Here is a 21109-nt window from a genome sequence, read left to right as displayed (position 1 = left end):
AATAATGCCAAAACAAAAGAAAGGATATTCACATAAATCAGGAGTGGGCAATTAATTTTTCCAAAGAGCCATATAAGAAACTGGGCTGTGAAGGGCTGAACCAATAAGCTGAGTTTAATTCTGCTCAATGTTAATGTTATCACTTTATAAAAAGTAGCAAATTATATGGCTTTGATTAGCTGCTACTGATAAGAATACATGTTACATCTTATTTACATTTGATTTCTAATTTCCAATTGACCTCATGTGATCCAGAGAGAGAGCCAAAGGGGGCCATAAAATGACTATGCCTGTTATATATCCTTTGCTAACTTCTTAACTTAGTTTAAGTCACTAAAATAGAATGAACAAGCTTGCTTCGGTTGTGATTGTTTGCTAAAATATCTTAACTGTTGAGTTATCTAATTATCAATCAGTTACTATGGTTTTCTCATGTTCATTAGTGGATTCTAAGAAAATTGATCAAGATGCTAAAATTCCACAAGAAACTCTTAATGGGCTGAAAAGTCTGGGCCTTTTTGGCATACAGATACCAGAGGAATATGGTGAGTGAAAATGAATGTGGTTTTTTTTTTTTTTCCCCTCTTTTGGAGCAAGAAATACTTTGATCATTTACACATTTACTTATATATATTTACATATTTTTTATTTTAGTTTAGTTCAGTTTAGTTTCCTCCTGTATGGATTTTTAATTATTTACCTCCAAGACTTTGAAATTCTTGTAGAAATTCTTGTGGAAATTGTTTCCTTGTAGATTTAAAATTTTGATGTGTGTTTGAGCTGATGTAGTAGTGCTGTTGCTCTGTAATATTTTGGGGCTAGTAAAGTTGAAATTTTCACTTACAGTTGTTATTATTACTAGTAGCATTGTTCAAAAGAACATGATTCTTTCAGGAAACAGCTTAATACACTTTTACACAAATTAGCATATATAATCATAAGATGTTCCACATCTTTTTGTCTCTTGCCTAGACACCTGGACTTACAAACCATTGATGGATACAGTAGTCTTATTTCATAGCTGGTAATGAAAGCACGATTATAGAATAAGGCTTTGGAGTCTTCATGGCAGGTGTATGAAAAATAAACCCCTATGTAGAGTTGTTTTATATTGGTGAAACAAAATGAAAACAGGTTTAAAATAATATTTTATGAAAAACAAGCAGTGGTGGGATTCAGCCAGTTCGGGCAGGTTCAATGAACCGGTAGTTAAATTGCCCCTTCCAGGAGTCCCCACGCACCCCGTTTTCACTCCAGGAGGCTGCAGGGTGGCCTACTAGGCCCAAAACGGGGCGCGGGGGTGCAGCGCATTCCCACCCCCCATGGCCCATTTTTTTCTCCCAGGGGGTGCAGGAGGCCGAGTGCTGCCATGGCTATGCCCATCGAGACAGTCATTAGGGCAGAGAACCGGTTGTTAAATTATTTGAATACCACCACTGAAAACAAGTCTTGACAGAAAATTGGCTATATTTCTGTTTAGGAGCTTAAGGAAAAAGACTACGCTTTGTGTAAGATTCAGTTGCAGAACAGTGCTTTGAAACAGTGATTCAGTTTGTTGAGACATGAAGACAGAACTTTTCTGCAACTCTTTAAAAGAAGTGCCATATATACTTGCTTATAAAACCATCTGTGGATAAACTGATCTCCAGATTTTTAACCAAAATACCATAAAAATATGCCACCTGTGGACAGCCCAATTTTTTAAATTTCTATGGTTGGCTTACTTATAAGTAATCAATGGATTATCCATGAGAGAGAAAGACAAACAGACACTTTTAAAAAGTATTGCAGTATACACTCATGGATTAGCCCATCTGGGGATAAGCCAAGAACAATTGTGGGTGTATATGTGGTGGGGAAGGGTTGGAACTAAAATGTTTGCTTATTCACAAGTATATATGATGTACATTTTTCCTGTCAATCTCAGGAGAAGATTTACAGTTTTAAAGAGCTTCCAACAGGTACGGAGACCAAGGCTGGACCTGCAACTGAATCACTGTATAGAAGACAATCCCAAACAGGGTCCATGATTTTTTTAAAAAAGATTTTTATTTTTATTTCTTATACACATATTGTAAATGTACATTCTCTTATCCATAATTAATCATATATATACATATTTTTTTTCTAACGAAAGCATAAAAATAAGACATTTTAATTACATTTGGGGTTGCTCTTCTACCCTCTTTTCACAACAAACCTTCTCCTTCTTCTTTCTTTCCCCTCCCTCCCTCCTCTCCTCTTCTACTTTCTTCCTCCTCCTCTCCTCTCCTCCCCTATTTCCCCTTCCTCTCCCCCACTCCTCCCCTCTTTTCCCCCTTTCTCCCCTTCTCTCCTGCTCTTGTCCCCTATCCTTTCTTCCTCTCCTTCCCCTTTCTTCCATTCCTCCCTCTCCCTCTCCTCCTCTATCCCTCTCCTCCTCTTGTCTTTCTTTCCCCTTTTTGGTGCAATATTTCCTTTTCCTTTACTTTTATAAACACAGTGTTTTCTAAGAAAACAGATCTCAATTGATTTAAAAGATTTTTAAAAATCACAAAGCAAATTTATTTAATTTTGGTGTAGCAGACAAATTTCTTTTGTTTGACCACATCTTTTTCAGGTGGCCTTGGCCTTTCAAATACAATGTATGCCCGTCTAGGAGAAATAACTTCTCAAGATGGATCCATTGCCGTAACTTTGGCAGCTCATCAGGCTATAGGGCTAAAGGTAATCTTTCTTTATTAATGTATACATTTGTGTTTATCTAATGTCGTAAGAATCAATGCTTCAAATATGGAGAAGATAAAAGATAATATAAATATACGTATACATTACATACACTACACACACTACACATACACTAACCCTAACACACACACTCACTCACACCATATTTTTTGGAGTATAAGACGCTCCGGAGTGTAAGACGCACATTAGTTTTTGGGGAGGAAAACAAGAAAAAAAAATCTGCCTTTGCCTACCAGCATCCATTGGTATTCATCTGGCTAGCGTCCTTGCAGCAAACAGCAAACAGCCTGGTCAGCTTCAGCACGTTATCACAGCCTGATTCAGCACGAGCAGCTGATTGGCAGTTGGATCGGCCTCCCGGAATACTGCCAATCAGCTGTTCCAGGCTGCAGGGACTGCCAGAGCCCATCACCGTCTCTGCGCGTTGCATTTTTGGCCTCCGTGCATCACATTTCCGTACGCTCCGTTTTAGACTCATTCCAGGCTGCCAGGATCACTACAGCACATCGGTGCTGATCATTGCCTCCGCACGTCACGTTTTCAGCTTCTGCACATCGTATTTTCAGCCAGTTCCGGGCAGCAGGGATTGAATATATATATATTCATGGACATAATTCAATTTAGATAAATACATTTAACTTTTGAGAAGTCTTAAAATTTAGTATGTACTAATTCTTACAGTTTTCTGAAGAGTTTATGTTAGCTCTTCATGCAGTTGCTTTCATTACCTGACTAAATGGTCATCACATCAATGCCCTTTTCATTTCATAATTTCTAGAAACAGGTGTTGTGCTAGTTTAGGAAAACTTGCAATGCATGAAGCCATGACACTTGAAATATCACTTCCTGGAATGACAGGGCCCTCGGGAATAATTCATTCCTATGATCTCAAAACCTATAATTCAAAAATGCTTCCCTGTCTGGCTGGTTGGTTTATTTGTTTGCTGTTGGCAGGGGCTCCTGATTGCAGGCACTGAGGAACAGAAGAAAAAGTATCTACCTAAACTGGCTTCTGGACAGCACATTGCAGCATTTTGCCTCACAGAACCAGGAAGGTAGCATTTTTTGTAATAAATTTATTAAAAGACTAAATTTATCTACATGAGATTGATCCCTGGTGAGAAAGATTTCCAATTAAGAATTGGCTGTGGCAGCCCACTTTTTTTGGCGCGGCAGCACAAGAGGCCAAACGACGCACGAGTGCCATGCCAGTGCTGCAAGAAAACGGCCACCGCCATGAGGCGAGGCAGTTGTTGGGGTGTGGATGGCCTGGCTGCACCGCTGGCTTCCTGCTCTGGTGCCGCACCGGTGCTGGAAGCAGTGGGCCAGCTGCCACATGGACACCTGCTTAACATGGCTGCTAGTGCTGCTGCCGTGAAGCAGTTGTTGGAATGTGGAACCACAGGGGGGCTGAAGTAAGCTAGTGTGTGCGTGGGCAGCTCCCCCCCCCCCCCGCATTGCAGCGGTGGCACTAAAAAAAAGTAAGACAACACCCGAAAATAAGTCCTAGTGCTTATTTCAGGGCCTAAAAGAAAATAAGACCAGGTCTTATTTTCGGGGAAACACAATAAGTCACTTTTTTCAGTGCCCTTGTAACCTTAAATGGTCACTAAACGAACTGTTGTAAGTGGAGGACTACCTGTAATTCTTGTTGTGTTTTTAATCTGTTCTTTGAATCTGAATGAACCATGTCTGCATATGTAATTACATTTTTCTTACTGGAATTGCTCCAATATGACAAATATTTGAGAGAGAAGCCGGAGGGCATGCACACAATTATTGTGCCTTTCACGGAAGCTCCTTGCTTGTTGAATGATAAAAGCAAGAGGGTGAAAGGGAGACAGGAGAAATGTTGCCGCCCTGCTTTTACTCAAGGGGAGATAATAGTCTCTTCCCCATGTCAGTTTCTCCAAAACTAGCTGATAGATGGTCTGGAGAGTTTGTAAGCTGCTTTTTTTTTACAAATGGCCAGGACAGTCACAAAAGCATATTACAAGCCCAAATTACAAGCTCTCACTAAGAGCAAGGCATAGTGAGTTTGGAATGAATGCAGGCCACCCTGTCCATTTTGAGAAACCCCCTCATGTGGGAGCAAAGCTAGCTAGTTTTCTTCTGTGGGTAGAAGCTTCAGGCAAGGTGGAGAAGCTGTTGCCACTTATGCTGTGTGAGAATATCTGACAGTGACCATCTTTCTGTACAGATTTGTTTGCCTGTCTTTCTATTGGGTGTACACTGCTTTAAGCAGACATTTGTTGTTACTCAAAAGAGCAATTTAAGAACCATTTTAAGGAATTATTTTAAACATTTGGAAGCATAATAATACGTAGCCTTTTCAGATTTAGATTTCTCTGGAGAGGGAAAGGATTTTGAGTTCCATAGCTCAATTCAGCTACCAAATCCCATTTTCCTGGTTTACCTGTATTTCAGTGGAAGTGATGCCGCATCCATTCAGACCAGAGCCACTTTGAGTGAAGATGGAAAGCATTACCTGTTAAATGGTTCAAAGGTACAGAACGGACCACTTTGTCAATGTCAATTTAACCAATGTGATTTACGTTTCTAAAGAGAAAGCTAGCTGGATGAGATCAGCCTTTTTTACAAAAAGAACGAGCTGCACAAACACTAAAATAACCTAATAAGAAAGAAAGTGTATCCAAAGGTGCTTTTCTTTTGTGTGAAGTTTCTAGCTATTTAGTGTTTAAAAAGGATTCATTTCCCTGTGTTGAATCCAGTTTGTCAGATCTGTATTCGCCCTTAGGTGATTATTTCAGAAAACATGCTAGGAATGAATACTAAAGATACATCTGCCTATCAGTTCATACATATTTAGTGTAGTGATTTTCATGTTTCTTCTGAGTGGAACATAAAATATGTTCTTTTCTTTCAATTGCAGATATGGATATCCAATGGTGGTATTGCAGATATCTTTACTGTGTTTGCAAAAACTGAGGTGGTTGATGAAGATGGTGCATTCAAAGACAAAATTACTGCTTTTATTGTAGAAAGAGCTTTTGGTGGAATCACTAATGGAAAAGCAGAGGATAAACTGGGGATACGTGGATCTAATAGTAAGAATTATATTCACATTATAGTGGAATTTACAAGCGCAAATTGTTTACTAAACCTCGAAAGCAATTCCAGTGTTTTTGTCAACAACTTTTTCATAAATGTCTGGGACAGATTTTTTTTAATTGGCAAAAAAGTATTCATATGCATATATTTTCTGAAAAATGTTAGTTGCGTGATCGCATTCACCATTTTTTACTTTGTAACTGCATTTAGAATAGTTTATGATTTTACAAGTAAAATCCCACTGCCATTATCCTCTTCCGTAAGCTGTATCCTTCATTAACTGAAGTTAGTGGTAGATGGTGGGATTTCATATGCCACATTTATTTTTATCTCCTTTTGTGATCTTTGTCCTGCTGAAAATAACATTGTATCAGAAACTCAATGTAATTTACGATTTGTGCAATTACATCTACTATTGAGAATAAGCATATGATAGGGAATGGACTTTCTTGTACCATTTATTCCACACAAATAATGTTTAGGACAACTAATTTCACACCAGCTCTTAGCTCACTTTATATTAGTTTATTATTGTATAAGAATCTAGAGCAGGGGTCATCTTTTTTCATAGCATCTATGTTAATTAATATGTAATGTAATCCAAAATATTACATTCTAGTTCTTTAAATAGCACATTTTGTTAAAGGAATTAGCCTTGAACACAGGATACAGCATCTGGAGTCATAGAATTGCACACACACCTCTTCTCATTATCGCAATCTTTTTATATCTGGTATCCACCTCATTGAGAACCTGCATCTAATTGTAATTTTCAAATATAACACATAGTCCTGCTGGCAATAGCCACAGGCTATGCCTAAATTGGAAATTAGAATAGTGAGCTCCATAATTAGTCTTGGGCCTCACTCCCAGTCTTGAAATCTTCTTCAAGTCTTTTGATTTAATTGTGTTTATATGTTCAAGGGCATTGCAAAATGTTGAATACTTCTTAATCTTACAGCTTGTGAAGTTCACTTTGAAAATACAAAAATTCCTATAGAGAACGTTATTGGAGAAGTTGGAGGAGGGTTTAAGGTAAGATGTAGAGATAATGCTGTACATTTCATGGTGACATTAGAGAATGAATTTCATAAGATAGTATGATCAATTGTCCAAAATTCCAGCTAAATAAATAACACTGACTCTTGGTTTTGAATAAAAGCGAACTATGAGAGAAAAACTTTGCGTTTTCTTTTCCTATCTGTATTTCAGGTTGCAATGAATATTCTAAACAGTGGAAGATTTAGCATGGGCAGTGCTTCTGCTGGAATGCTTAAGAAACTGATTGGTAAGGCTAGGCTTCTGGATTGCCAAATTCTTGCGTTAGGACCTTTTGTGCAAAGGTTACTGTCATATCCTCATAAATATTAGTTTGGCTTATTAATCACTTTGACATAGTATTTTCTTTAGAAATTATATGCTGATGCAAGTTACAGTATTGAGAAAGGTGTTAGCTAGAGAGAAAGTTTGTGATACCTTTGTAGGCTAGATAAACCCTGGGGTCTTGAGGTGATGTTGTAAGCAGGAGACACTGTCTAAGATTTCTCAGAATGTCCTGATATATGTTTGCTTGTATGTATAATTTTTAATAAAAATCACAAAGTTTGGTGGAGGAAACAAGTTTGTGTTTTGCTGAGTCCGAAAGGAGACTCAGCAAAACACAAAGGAGATTTATTTATTTATTTATTCACATAAATAAATAAATAAATAAATAAATAAATAAATAAATAAATAAATAAATAAATAGTGACTCATAAATATCTGTCACTTGGGGACTTGGAACAACTACCTGCTTTTTATTCAATATTCTGGAACTTATTTGCCTAAGATGATTAGACAGGTTTTTTTGTTCCAGAGCACACATTATATTACAAATTTTTTGTGTCCTGGACTCAGAAAGAGTGTTCTTTGTTTACTTACTTCATACAACTGTTTGGAAGAAAAATATGTGCAAGCCATTGAAAACCTTTTTTTTATTTTAACTGAGGTAAATATGAATGTTTAAAATGAGCTTTGCCTTTAAATATCCTGAAGTTCATACCATTCTTTTTTGTATTTGAAATAAATGTTACATGAAGTCATTAAGACAATATGGTAATCATATTTCACATTAGTGAAATTATGTACCACATTTTTCTGAGTATAAGACGCTCCGGAGTATAAGACACACTTTATTTTGGGGGGAGGAAAATAAGAAAAAAAAATTCTGCTTGAGAGGCTCTCTGGGAGGCTACATTTGCAGCCTCCAAAAGGGTAGGGGCCAGCGGTGGGCAGGGCTACATTCGGTGTATAAGACACACCCAAATTTTCACCCTCTTTTGAGAGGGGGGGAGTGCGTCTTATACTTCGAAAAATATGGTAACTACTATCAGTGATCTCAATATAAATGTGTAAATATAAAAACAATTGACACTGCACTCATGGTACCACAAACTGATGCAAAAGTTAAATTGGGATTTCAGTGTACGTATTGTCCATGAGTCAGTTTCATTTGTTATCTTAATTCTAAATTTCTTTTTATTGACATGTTTAAACAATATGTTGCTTTTCAGATTCAGTCCTAATACATAGGCTTATTCAATTGCCTTCTTTTCTCACTTTTTCAAGAGATGACTGCAGAGTATGCTTGTACAAGAAAACAATTCAATAAGAAGCTGAGTGAATTTGGATTAATTCAGGTGAAAAAGGAATTGTTTAATTTATTTGAGAAATGCTAAGGAATTTAACCTGCTTTGAGCAATAACAAATTGTAACAGTTTCTGGTTTAAAACATATGACTTTATTGGTAATATTGTAAATAAAATGAATTATTGCAAGTTTGTAAGAATATCGTATTAAATCATGAAACGGGAAAGAAATTCTAATGTTATTTTTAATGTATGCAGAATATTTAAATATAATGGATATTTTTAAATGAATCTTTCAGGAGAAATTTGCCCTTATGGCTAGGAACGCTTATGTAATGGAAAGCATGGCCTATCTCACTGCAGGAATGATGGACAGGCCAGGAATCCCAGATTGTTCTGTTGAAGCTGCCATTGTTAAAGTAAGCTTTATTGAGATATTGGGGTAAAGCTAGAAATACCATATTTCTCCTAATGTTCAAACACAAGAAATCTGTGATAGCTTTGTTTTCCACTATTACAGTTAAATACTTTTGTTTGGCTTCTTAAATGATAGCCCTTGTATTAATTCAATTTTCGTTTGGTGTGACTGCAAGACTTTGTACATCTAACTGAAATAAAAACAATTGAATGCCAGGAACCAAGATTTGCCTACATCATAAGTTGACTATAAACCCCAATGAGTCATCTGTTTTAGAAAGAGTCCCAAATGCAGGAAGGATTGTAGAAATTATCAATGAAATGTATTTCACAAATTAATGTAAATATACTCAAATTCAGTTGGGGGGGGACTTTACATATCTTATGTGTCCACTAGTTTGGCTTTATTCATGTTCTGGTATATGTGAATGGTATATAGCAATAGCCATAGCACTTAGATTTATATACCGCTTCATAGTGCTTTTACAGCCCTCTCTAAGCTGTTTACAGAGTCAGCATATTGCCCCCAACAATCTGGGTCCTCATTTTACTCATCACAGAAGGATGGAAGGCTGAGTAAACCTTGAGCCTGCCAAACTGCTGGCAGCCGGCAAGTCAGCAAAAGTAGTCTGCAGTACTGTACTCTAACCACTGCGCTACCGAGGCTCAGAGAACGTTCATTCTATGAGAACATTGAGAAATGACTCTGGTTCTCAGAATATTGCTTTTCAAATGGCACTAAAGATGGCGCTATCAGATTTGGAGAATTCTAGAATTTCTAGCAGTATAAGTATCTCAAATAGCAATAGCACTTAGACTCGTATACCATTTCATAGTGCTTAAGTGATTTACAGAGTCAGCATATTGTCTCCGATAGTCTGGGTCCTCATTTTACTGACCTTGGAAGGATGGAAGGCTGAGTCAACTCTGAGCTGGTCAGGATCAAACACCTGGCAGTGGGCAAAGTTAACCTGCAATACTGCATTCTAACTACTGTGCCACCACGACTCAACAGATGAAAGCAAAATAAAAACAAAACACCACCCCCGCCACCCTAAAAATCAATATATTCCATAGATACATATAACTCGGTAGCATATCCTGTTTGCTTAGTTCATAAGTCTAAAATGAGTGCATTTTTATTATGAACACTTGCAAGAGACAAAATTGTTCTTATAAATTAATAGCTCATATCTTCATATTCTGTACAGTTCAGCAGTTACTAATAAATCCCCATTTAAAAAAAACCACCATGCTGCTTTTCATAATTCCAAATATGGTTTGACATCTTCATCCCACTAGCATGACAAAATTTAATAGTAACTTAAACTAAGTGCTTCTTATATATCTAAGTTTTAAAAACACTAATATAAGAATAATAGGGTTTTTTTCTTATGATTATGGGCAGGTGTTCAGTTCAGAAGGTTCTTGGGTTTGTGTGAGTGAAGCACTGCAGATTCTTGGAGGCCTTGGCTACATAAAAGACTATCCGTATGAACGCTATCTCCGGGATTGTAGGATACTTATGATTTTTGAGGTAAATATGAATGCCTTCAGAAAAAATACATCATAACAACCGTTCCAATCTTTGTACAAGTTTTAAATGTAGTTTTGCAAGCTGTTGACAAATTAAAGTGTATTAAATACAATATTTAATACAGATTTAAAATTGCTCAAATATTTCTGTTTCTGTTTCAGGGAACAAATGAAGTTTTGAGGATGTATATTGCTTTGACCGGCATACAATATGCAGGCAAAATCTTAACTGAAAAAATAAGGTATGTAATTTTTTGAAATAATCATATTAAATGAATTAATACTGGATGTAGATTGAAAATTGGTCAGTAGGAACAGCACTAAAGGAAAAGGATGCTTCAGGCTTTTTTCTTGCATTCATGGATCATTTTAATAATGCTCCATTTGTATTATTCTGGAAGGATAATTTTAAAGTAAGTCTTACTAGGTCAGATGGTGTTACCTAGTTTGGATAATGAAATGTCTGCAACAGCCAAGGTCAGAGAGCACCAAGGACCCCTCATTTCAACCCTGTGCTTCAAATATTCTCTTTTTAAAGCGAAGCCGATTGTAACTTGATTAAAACTACAAAAGGTGTTTGTAATATTGGTCCTTTAACTATTGATGCTGTGAATTGGCATCAATTCAGTAGAAAGAATATGTAATCAAGGAAACTCAAGGTAGCTAATGATTCTGCAGATGAGAATTCAGTTTCTGTTAATACGGCAGTAGCTTATATGTCAGAATTTTTACCTACACAGGTAGTTCTTGAATTATGACAATTGAGCCCAAAATTTCCATTGTTAAGCAAGACAGTTGTTAAACGAGTTTGGCCCCATTTTATAACCTTTTCTGCCACAGTTAAGTGAATCTGGCTTTCCCATTGACTTTGCTTGCCAGAAGATCACAAAATGTGATCACATGACACCATCATAAATACATAAATACATTTGCCAAGAGTCTGAATTTTGAGCTCATGACCACAGCAAGTGCAACAGTTGTAGGTGTGAAAAATGGTCATAAGTCACTTTTTTCAGAGCCGTTGTAACTTCGAACAGTCACTAAGCAAATGGTTGTAAGTCAAAGACCACCTGTATCATGTTTGCAAATATTGCAAGCATTAAGAAATGAAGGCCATGGTCTTTCTAATCCAGACCATGATGTAAGAGGCGGCCAACGTAGCTCTGATTTATATTGTGAATTTATTGTAGATGACTTCAATTATTGTATTGTTACTTCATTTCTGTTTGTTTTTTTCATAGAGTTTTACTCATGTTTTCTTCTTAATTATTGTAAGACACCCAGAATAACGTACTGTATGTAAGATGGGCAGCCATATCAATTTGGTAGGTAATTGGTAAATCCAGACTTGTCTTGGTACTTGACAGCAACCAAGACAATTTGACTTCTTTTAATTCATTGGATTTGGACTGCCTTAGGTTTTGTAGAAGCTTAAAATGCATTTTTAACCTCTTGCCACTGAATATCCCCCCCCCAAAAAGCAGGAGTCTTTATTCCCCCCCCCCCAGAGCAGAGCCCTTGTCACATTGCTGCTCCTGAGCTGATAAGGATGCCTCCCTGCCCTCCATCTCCCTCCCCACCCCCACCCACCCCCACCCAGGGTGAACTGAAGCTGCAGCAGTTTGGAGGAATGAAAAGCAGGGCAAACAAATATTGAATAAAATGGGTACTAAGGTGAAGAAAAAACAAAGGACAATTATGCACAATATTACGCGGGCACACCATTTAAATTAATACAATTATTCTTCCGCAGAGAATTCAAGAAAAGGAACGCAAAAGTGATGTGGAATGTGGTTGTGAGCAGGCTGTTTGGCAGCAAGCCTCCAAGCATAGGACTAATTGGACATGGGGGAGTAGTTCATCCCAGTCTCAAAGTAAGTGTTCCATATAGAAAAATGATATGTGTATTATAGTCCTCCAGGCTTTATAGTGCAATACCAAATTCTTCCATTTATTATTTAGGAAACAAAATACATTTGGTTTTACATAGTTTAGACTAGTATTTTCCAACCCTTGGCAATTTTAAGATGTATGGATTTCAATTTCCAAAATTTTCTGGCTGCATGGTAGCTGAGGAATGCTATTAGAATTGAAGTCCACACATTTTAAAGTTGCTAAGATTGAAAAAATACATTTTGACTGTTGGCCCATTTAGTCCTTTATTGGTGACATTGCCTCCTCCTGCACAGTCTAGCTGCTGTGGTTCCTTCTTAGAGGGGAAATAGCTTTTTTTGCTATGAAGGGCTTTTTTCATAAATGATCCCTTGCTTCTGGTGATGAGGTTTTTTGGGGGGTAGGGCAGAATTAACCAACCAAGGAAACATAGTATTTGTGATTATTCTTGAAATTTTGAGCCTGGCTACCTGGAGTCACATTACCATTAAATGCGAGTACTTTGGGGTTAGTTCAGCCAGGATCTTAATCTGGAAATGGCCGACTGCTGGGTTTGCATGGTACAGTTGATATTTCATTGATTTGGTTACGTACATCTTGCAAATTGGCTGCCAGTAGCTTTCCTGCATCTTGGAAAACTTGCCTGAAGAACCTGGAACTGTCCATATAAAACGGATATGTAATCTTTTGTATAGTCCCTTTAAGATATCTCTTTGTCTAGCTACTTTTACTGAATTGACTTAGCTGATTTCCAGCTTCAATGTATTTTTTCCATGATAATTTTTGTATGCTTAATTCTTGCTGCTATCAGTGAAACCTTTTTTCAAATTATTTTACCCCTGCTATTCACATTTTAAATGATATAAATAAGATAAAATCAATTTGGTGTTTACATTGGGGGTTTTGTGTAAGTTTAGATACTCATTGTTTCACTGAGAAATTGTTAAATCTATGCAAATTTGGATTTACCAAATCCTGTATCAGTTAATGTAAATGCAAACCAAATTGCAGTTGGACTGCTTTACTAAACTGCCTTATAATGTTTCAGTTATATGTCACATTCCTTGCTTGGTATCAGTATCATATTTATGCTTAATAATGAAGACATGGAACTTGACGTGTGAAAAGAGCTAAACAACCCTTTTATGGAATGAGGAGCAATTATTTGAAATGTGTATTTCAACTGGCTGCAGGTATAAAGCTGAAAAAAGTTACTGGCTGAGCAAGGTCATTTTCACTGATCCCCATGAGTTCCTCAGCCTACATGCGTTCAAAAAAGCAAATATATTTTCTGGGTTGTTAATAGAATGGAAAGAACTATCAAAAAGAAAAGGTTTGAAATTTAAAACATAATCTCATTGTGAAAACCATGTCAAAGCATTAACTCTGCTTTGGTTTTTTTTAACATATTTAAGATGTTTCTCCTTCTGACCACCTACACTCTCTTAATAAAAAGCCTGTTTGTATTAAAATCAACAAACCAACAAAAGATCAATTATGTTTTAGATATATTGATTTTGAATAGCCATCTACATTGTGTGTATAATATGAGTCATTAAATTCAAGACTGCAAAAAGTCATCCAGTCATGATTAAAGTACCCAATATGTACTTTATGTCCATGTCTCAAGTTGAGTATGTATTGAAAATATATAGTATCTGGTTTTTTTTTTCTTTGCAGGAAAGTGTTGAGAAACTTGAACAAAATGTCTTTGAGTTTGGAAAGACAGTTGAAAATTTACTAACGAGGTTTGGCAAGGTAAACATGGCTTGACCAGAATGATAAATCAGAGGATTTTTTAATTTTTTTTTCTTCTCACTTTTATGTTGTCACATCCTACTAATCTAGGTAAATTAAATGTCTGACGTTTCCTTCCACTAAAACACTATTTTAGACTATATGTAAATCAGTGGTTGTTTTCCATAATCTGACAATTTCAAAATTAATATAGCCTATAAAAGACATTTTTTCACTAACCACATATCAGTATGGCAATATTACTGTATTTGTTTATAAGCATAACGATTCATGATGGCTAGTGATTCTTTATTACCGTTTTCTTTAATACTAGACTATTGTGGATGAGCAGATGGTTCTTAAAAAAGTGGCAAACATTGTCATTAATATATATGCAATGACTGCAGTCATATCCAGGGCTAGCCGATCTATCTGCATTGGTTTGAGTAATCATGATCATGAGGTGAGTTTGTTTTACATCTTAATGTGATGAACTTGAATGATGGTGTAATAAAGCAGACAGAAGGGGGAAATTCAGATTATTTTTACTTTTAACTGAGAACAAAGTTTATGTATATTTCCATTTGCAGCATTTTTAAAAGAAATTAAAAATGAATTATCTTGTCATTTCTGTGACAAGATGATTTTGTAAAAAAGATCAGATTCTTGCTTTATTTCTCCAGTGCATCATAACATTAGCATAATTTTGAAATAATTTGGCATATCTATGATAATGTTCTTATGATTAAGAAAAGCTAAATGGAACTCCATGTACAAAGTTTGCATAGAGATGTTGGAGATGAACAGAAATGACTACTGCCTACCATGTTATATTTGATCATCCTGCCTTCACTAGTAGATGAACCACAATAGGCTTTTAACAATGAATTAGCAAAATAGTTCTTCTCTTCTTCCTCTAGAACAAAGGTGTCAAACTGAAGACCTGGGGGCTGGATCCGGTGCTTAGATTTGGCCCGTGGGGCCACCCTGGAAACAGCGAAGGACTGGGCCATGGTGCCTCTGCCAACAAAAACAGAGCTCCGTTGTTGTTGACAGAGGGTTATAGGAGGCTGTTGCAGCCGAAAACGGACCTTGGGAGCCCATTTTCGCTGGCAGAGCACTCGGGCCCCCACAGGCGCCCCCAACATGAGTGATGTTGAGCTGGCCATGCCCACTCTGGCCACACCCACCCTGGTCCCCCAAGGTCAAACACAACACTGATGCGGCCCTCAGTGAAATTGAGTTTGACACCCCTGCTCTAGAATTTAGATACTGGAAATCTGTATGTTAATTAAAGAATTTATTCAGGAGGTTTGAATTTATTGTTAGATTCCGATTATCGTACAGGCAACTAATATAAAAATTCTTCTATTAATCTTTCAAACTTCAGTCGAGTTATTCAGCTGTGAGGCAACAAGCACTGTAAAGTGGGGAGGGAGGGGGAAGAGAGAGAGAGAGAAAGAAAGTCAGTCAGTCCATTTTTATTTGTTAAGCAGATACATGGTGTACCTAGAGTTCAATAAGACGATTTTGTCCAAACCACGTATATCAGGAGTTGATAATTACATTAAAATTCTTGACGTACACTTAGGAACAGAATTAAAACTGCTAATAATTCAACTGACTTCTAGGTGCTGCTTGCAAATATTTTCTGCACAGAAGCTTGTTTTGAGAATAATTACACAATAGTATCATTACAAAAAGGTAAGAGTTACAATTGACTTCAATATTGCTGCTTCAGCTGTAACAAAGTATCTTTAAAAATCCTTCAAGTAAAAAGTTTATTCCTGGTGATTTCATGGACATGAACATGACATTTTGTTCCCATTTCTTTGGAGATGGCTTGCTATTGTCTTCTTTTCAGTTTTTTTTTTTTAACTTCTGGATCTAGCCTATTGATCTGATACCCTCTGAAAATCTTCGATCCAATTACTAACCAGACCTTGCTTGCTCGGCTTCTGAGCCTAGGTTGGCCAGGTAGTGACAAGATCTGAAAAAATTATGCGATTTTAGATTTTGGGATCATCGGGATTTGGAACCTTCCTGTTTTTGGTTCTAGATGGGTGGCACTGCCCAACATAGACCCTGTGCACAATCTGGGGTCCTTCTGGACTCACAACTCCTGCTTAATGAGAAGCTAACAGTCCTAAGAGACCCTTTGGGCAACTTCAGTTTGTGTACCAGTTGAGCCCATTCCTTCATCGGGAAGCTCTACTTACAATCGCTCATATGGTCAGCTCCTGCATGGATTACTGAAGCCTCCTGTATATGGGGTTGCCCTTGAAGAGCTTCCAGAAGGTTCAGCTTGTGCAAAAAGCAGTGGTGTGGGGACCTAGATGAGAGCATTTTTACGCCTTTGATCTCCAAGCTGCGTTGGTTACCAGTATGCTTCCAGGTTCAATTCAAGGTGTTGGTAATGATCCCTAAACGTATAGGGCGGGTTATTTGAGGGACTGCCTTTCCCCAATTGCATCTACCCATCCCATCAGGTCTAGCAGCAGGGGCAAGTTATTGGGCCCTATCCACTAAGAAATGTCATCTGATGGGACTCAGCAGGAAAGGCTTTTCTGCCATGGTACCCACTCACTGAAACATTTTCTGCCCTGAAGTCAGATTGGCTCTATCCTCGGCCTTCTGGAAGGGCCCATAAATATGGCCTTACCATCTCACCTGGGGAGTTGTGCGGCACCTGCTAAGCGGTTATACGGGTATTCTTTGTTTAGCAACTGTCTTATATAGCAACTGCTCACACTTATGACAGTTGATGGAAAAGTAACTTTGCGGCCAATCTTTGCATTTATGGTACAGATCGTATTTTTTAATCGTTCTTATTGTTTCAATAACAATGTTTTTGTTATGATTTTGGGGTTTGTCTGTTTTTTGAGTTTATGTGTTTTTAACTTGCAAGCTTCCCAGAGTCATGTACAGTTGCAAGAAAAAGTATGTGAACCCCTTGGGATTACGTGGAATTTTGCATGAATTGGTCATAAAATGTGCTCTGAACTTCATCTAAGTCACAACAATAGAAAAACACAGTCTGCTTAAAATAATACTACACAAACATTAGATGTTGCCATGGTTTAATTGAACATAACATGTAAACATTCACAGTGCAGGGAGGAAAAAGTATGTGAGCCCCTAACCTAATGACTTCTCCAAGAGCTAATTGGAGCCAGGAGTGAGCCAACCTTGACTCCAATCAGTGTGATGATATTGGATGTGTTGCTGACAGCTGATCTGCCCTTTAAAAACACACACCTGTTTTGGGTTTACTGGTTTCAAGAAGCACTGTCTGATGTGAATCATGCCTCGCAGAAAAGAGCTCTCAGAAGACCTACGATCAAGAATTGTTGACTTGCATGAAACTGGAAAGGGTTACAAAAGTATCTCCAAAAGCTTGATGTTCATGTGTCCACGGTAAGACAGACTGTCTACAAATGGAGAAAGTTTAGCACTGTTGCTACTCTCCCTAGAGTGGTCATCCTGTAAAAATGACTGCAAGAGCACAGTGCAGAATGCTTCATGAGGTAAAGAAGAATCCTAGAGTGTCAGCTAAAGACCTACAGAAATCTCTGGCACATGCTAACATTTTTGTTGACACATCTACAATAAGGAAAACATTAAACAAGAATGGAGTACATGGGAGGACACCACGGAGGAAGCCATTGCTGTCCAAAAAAAATATTGCAGCATGTTTGAAGTTTTCAAAAGAGCACCTGGATGTTCCACAGCACTACTGGCAAAATATACTGTGGACAGATGAAACCAAAATTGAGTTGTTTGGGAAGAACACACAACACTATGTGTGGAGAAAAAAAGGCACAGCACACCAACATCAAAAGCTCATCCCCACTGTAAAACATGGCGGAGGGAGCATCATGGCTTGGGGCTGCTTTGCTGCCTCAGGGCCTGGACGGATTTTGTCATTGATGGGAAAATGAATTCCAGAGTTTATCAAGACATTTTGCAGGAAAATGTACGACCATCTGTCCGCCAACTGAAGCTCCGCAGAGGATGGGTGATGCAACAGGACAATGACCCAAAGCATACAAGTAATTCAACAAAAAAATGGCGTCAACAGCACAGAATACGCCTTCTGGAGTGGCCCAGTCAGAGTCCTGACCTCAACCCAATTGAAATGCGATAAGAGAGCGATTCACACCAGACATCCCAAGAATATTGCTACACTGAAACAGTTTTGTGAAGAGGAGTGGTCCAAAATTACTCCAGATCGTTGTGCAGGTCTGATCTGCAACTACAGGAAACGTTTGGTTGAGGTTATTGCTGCCAAAGGAGGGTCAACCAGTTATTAAGTCCAAAGGTTCACATACTTTTTCCTCCCTGCACTGTGAATATTTACATGTTATGTTCAATTAAACCATGGCAACATCTAATGTTTGTGTAGTATTATTTTAAGCAGACTGTGTTTTTCTATTGTTGTGACTTAGATGAAGTTCAGAGCACATTTTATGACCAATTCATGCAAAACTCCACGTAATCCCAAGGGGTTCACATACTTTTTCTTGCAACTGTATGTAACTCATCTAAATTGATCAAATAAATCAATAAAATAATTGTCACCCCTCTGAGGTGTCAACAGAATAGTCAATACTTGCTAAAGCAAACCTGCTAAACCTGCCACCCTTTCTAAAACATGCCTTTAATGTATCTTAAGGATGTGGGGCAAAGCAGGTTTTCATTATTTCCCTTAATGAAGAATACAGATAGTCCTTGATTTACAACAGTTCACTTAGTGACCATTTGGAGTTACAATGGCACCGAAAATTTATGACCATTTTTCACACTTATGACCGTTGCAGCATCCCCATGGTCACATGATTTACAATTTGGATGCTTGACAACTGACTCACATTTATGACTGTTGCTGTGTCCTGGGGTCATGTAACCCCCTTCTGCAACCTTCTGACACACAAAGTCAATGGGGAAATCAGATTCACTTAACAACCGGTTACTAATTTAACAATTGCAGTGATTCACTTAACAAATGTGGCAAGAAAAGTCATTAAAACCCTTGGTGGCGCAGCAGATTAAAGTGCTGTTAAGTAACACCAGCTGCCTGCAATTACTGCAAGTTCAAATCTCACCAGGCTCAAGGTTGACTCAGCCTTCCATCCTTTTGAGGTAGGTAAAATGAGGACCCGGATTGTGGGGGCAATAAGCTGACTTTGTATAAAAAAGAACACTGCTTGTGGGGGGCAAAAGCCCTACTAAGCAGGTATATACAAAAGTATGAAGGCTATTGCTTAACGCATTGTAAGCCGCCCTGAGTCTCCGGAGAAGGGTGGCATATAAATCGAACCAATAAATAAACAATAAATAAATTAAATGGGGCAAGACTCGCTTAACCAATTTTTCACTTTAACAACATAAATTTGGGCTCAATTGTGGTCGTAAATTGAGGATTACCTGTATGCACTTGTTGCTAGCTGCTCAGCAGCTTGTCTTGTTTCTCATTTAGATTTGTCTTTAAAGGATCAATTTCTTCTGTTTCCATTATCTCTAGATTCTCCTGAAAACCTGGATGACAACATTAAAAAAGTGGCAGATCAGGTGCTGGAAAAAAGAACCTACATTTGTTCGCACCCCCTAAATAGGACTTTCTGAAAGCTGAAAAATATTACTAGAGCCAGAGAACATAGTAACTGAATGTATTCCAACTGGATCCTCGGGTATGTTCTTACATCTGAGGAAAAATGCATGACTAATAACATGTACGGTTTCATATTTTACAGTGCAATTTTATAAAATACAATAAAGTAATAAATTACATAAGACTGCTTCCAGTTGATGAAAAACTATCACTTATCTATCATCCATCCATCCATCCATCCATCACTTCTTCCCTCCCTCTCTCCTTCCCCCCTCAGCATTAGAAAGTACAGTCTGGTCAGATATGAAGCCATGTTTTTAAGTTGGCTGTTATAGAATACTAAAATATTGATTCCCAATGTTTTTCTTCATGGAAAAATTTTGGAATGAATACATACACACAGTTTGTGTGTGGGTGCGGCTGTTGTGCAGTATCCATGCATGCACATATTCCCCCCCCCCCTTCTCTGTGTGTGTGTGTGTGTGTATAAACTACTACACCCAGCAGCAGCCATCCCTACCCATGGTCATGTTCCACCTGGTGGCAGCGGCAGCAAACTTTAGCCCACCGATATTCACACAGCACCACATAGCCGCTTACCTGTCCACCAGCCTGCTTGCAATCCTTCTGGGACTTGTGACTTTCTGCTGGCTTCCCCATTGACTTTGCTTGTTGAAACCAACAGGAACTCACAAGTTATGATCAAATGAGATTTAACATTTAACGAGGCATAGTCCACACAACAACTGCAATAGGGACTGTCCAGATTGCTATCGCTTTGGTCACATGATGTTGCATTTAATGGGTGTATCACTTACTGACAGAAATTACCATCATAACTCAACGACTACCTGTAAATAAAATATCAGTTTGTTTCTAGGGTATGGCACCTTTGGCCAACTCTTTTACTTGTACACTATCTACAATTATCATTCCCACATTACCTGCTTTCTCTGTTTCATCCATTGCTGGGACATGCTTCTTTAAACATAAATCCTGAGGGGGATACCTCTTGTAATGATATGAACGATTCTGACAAATTAGTCTGGGGAAAAAGCACCCAAAGGTTAGACTAGAAGTGATGGTGTAAATTCTCTCCCAAAAAAGAGATCTTTACATCAGTCAAAGCTTTCTCATTTTTTAAATTAATTTTATTAAAGAATTTTTATGGGTTTTTTTATAAAAATAAAAATGAAGAAAAGTGATAAGTAAATAAGGAAGAAATAAAAGAGAGAAAAAAGAATAAAAATATATACCACGTGGCTTCCAGTCTTCTTTACAACAGTCATAAATGCATTTATATTTTATCCTCTAAGATTACATAATGGTTTCCTTTTTTTATATTCTTCCCTTTCTAATCAAACCCATAAATACAATGATTTAGTCCCAAAGGTGCTTTTTCAAGAGGCAACTGGACTTTCTGATTTTTTTTTTTTTAAGACAATTCACTTCTCATCCAAAAAGCTTCTTCAACTCTGACTGGATGGTG

The 21109-nt window shown here is 37.6% G+C and overlaps 2 protein-coding genes and 1 long non-coding RNA gene across 4 annotated transcripts in view; 1 reads left to right on the top strand and 2 right to left on the bottom strand.

Moving 5' to 3' along the window:
* The window catches only part of ACAD9 (acyl-CoA dehydrogenase family member 9), a 28142-nt gene extending 8343 nt beyond the window's left edge, over nucleotides 1–19799 (top strand). The window contains exons 3-18 of the mRNA XM_034437888.3: nucleotides 444–545; nucleotides 2600–2706; nucleotides 3682–3782; nucleotides 5155–5233; nucleotides 5621–5795; nucleotides 6761–6834; nucleotides 7012–7087; nucleotides 8407–8477; nucleotides 8726–8845; nucleotides 10252–10380; nucleotides 10542–10621; nucleotides 12133–12253; nucleotides 13953–14030; nucleotides 14344–14472; nucleotides 15641–15713; nucleotides 19534–19799. Coding sequence (XP_034293779.2) covers nucleotides 444–545; nucleotides 2600–2706; nucleotides 3682–3782; nucleotides 5155–5233; nucleotides 5621–5795; nucleotides 6761–6834; nucleotides 7012–7087; nucleotides 8407–8477; nucleotides 8726–8845; nucleotides 10252–10380; nucleotides 10542–10621; nucleotides 12133–12253; nucleotides 13953–14030; nucleotides 14344–14472; nucleotides 15641–15713; nucleotides 19534–19634 — 1616 coding nt within the window. The 3' untranslated portion in view covers nucleotides 19635–19799. The remainder of the gene's footprint in view (nucleotides 1–443; nucleotides 546–2599; nucleotides 2707–3681; nucleotides 3783–5154; nucleotides 5234–5620; nucleotides 5796–6760; nucleotides 6835–7011; nucleotides 7088–8406; nucleotides 8478–8725; nucleotides 8846–10251; nucleotides 10381–10541; nucleotides 10622–12132; nucleotides 12254–13952; nucleotides 14031–14343; nucleotides 14473–15640; nucleotides 15714–19533) is intronic.
* LOC148115520 (uncharacterized) lies at nucleotides 15309–19616 on the bottom strand. The gene is made up of 2 exons (XR_015732656.1): nucleotides 19437–19616; nucleotides 15309–15429 (listed from the first exon to the last, which is right to left on the bottom strand). It is a non-coding gene; the product is annotated as an uncharacterized LOC148115520 (long non-coding RNA).
* Nucleotides 19800–20484: 685 nt separating the features above from the next.
* CFAP92 (cilia and flagella associated protein 92 (putative)) overlaps nucleotides 20485–21109 on the bottom strand; it is a 79876-nt gene continuing 79251 nt past the window's right edge. For both annotated transcript variants that reach the window (XM_087887805.1, XM_034437877.2), the window contains exon 19: nucleotides 20485–20665. In XM_087887805.1, the coding sequence (XP_087743931.1) occupies nucleotides 20497–20665 (169 nt within the window). In that variant the 3' untranslated portion in view covers nucleotides 20485–20496. The remainder of the gene's footprint in view (nucleotides 20666–21109) is intronic.

The sequence above is a fragment of the Pantherophis guttatus genome, chromosome 2, assembly GCF_059756535.1.
Source record: "Pantherophis guttatus breed Tessera chromosome 2, ASM5975653v1, whole genome shotgun sequence".
Lineage (NCBI taxonomy): Eukaryota > Metazoa > Chordata > Lepidosauria > Squamata > Colubridae > Pantherophis > Pantherophis guttatus.
The sequence above is the reverse complement of the archived record's forward strand: the minus strand, read 5'-3'. Positions and strand labels throughout refer to the sequence as shown.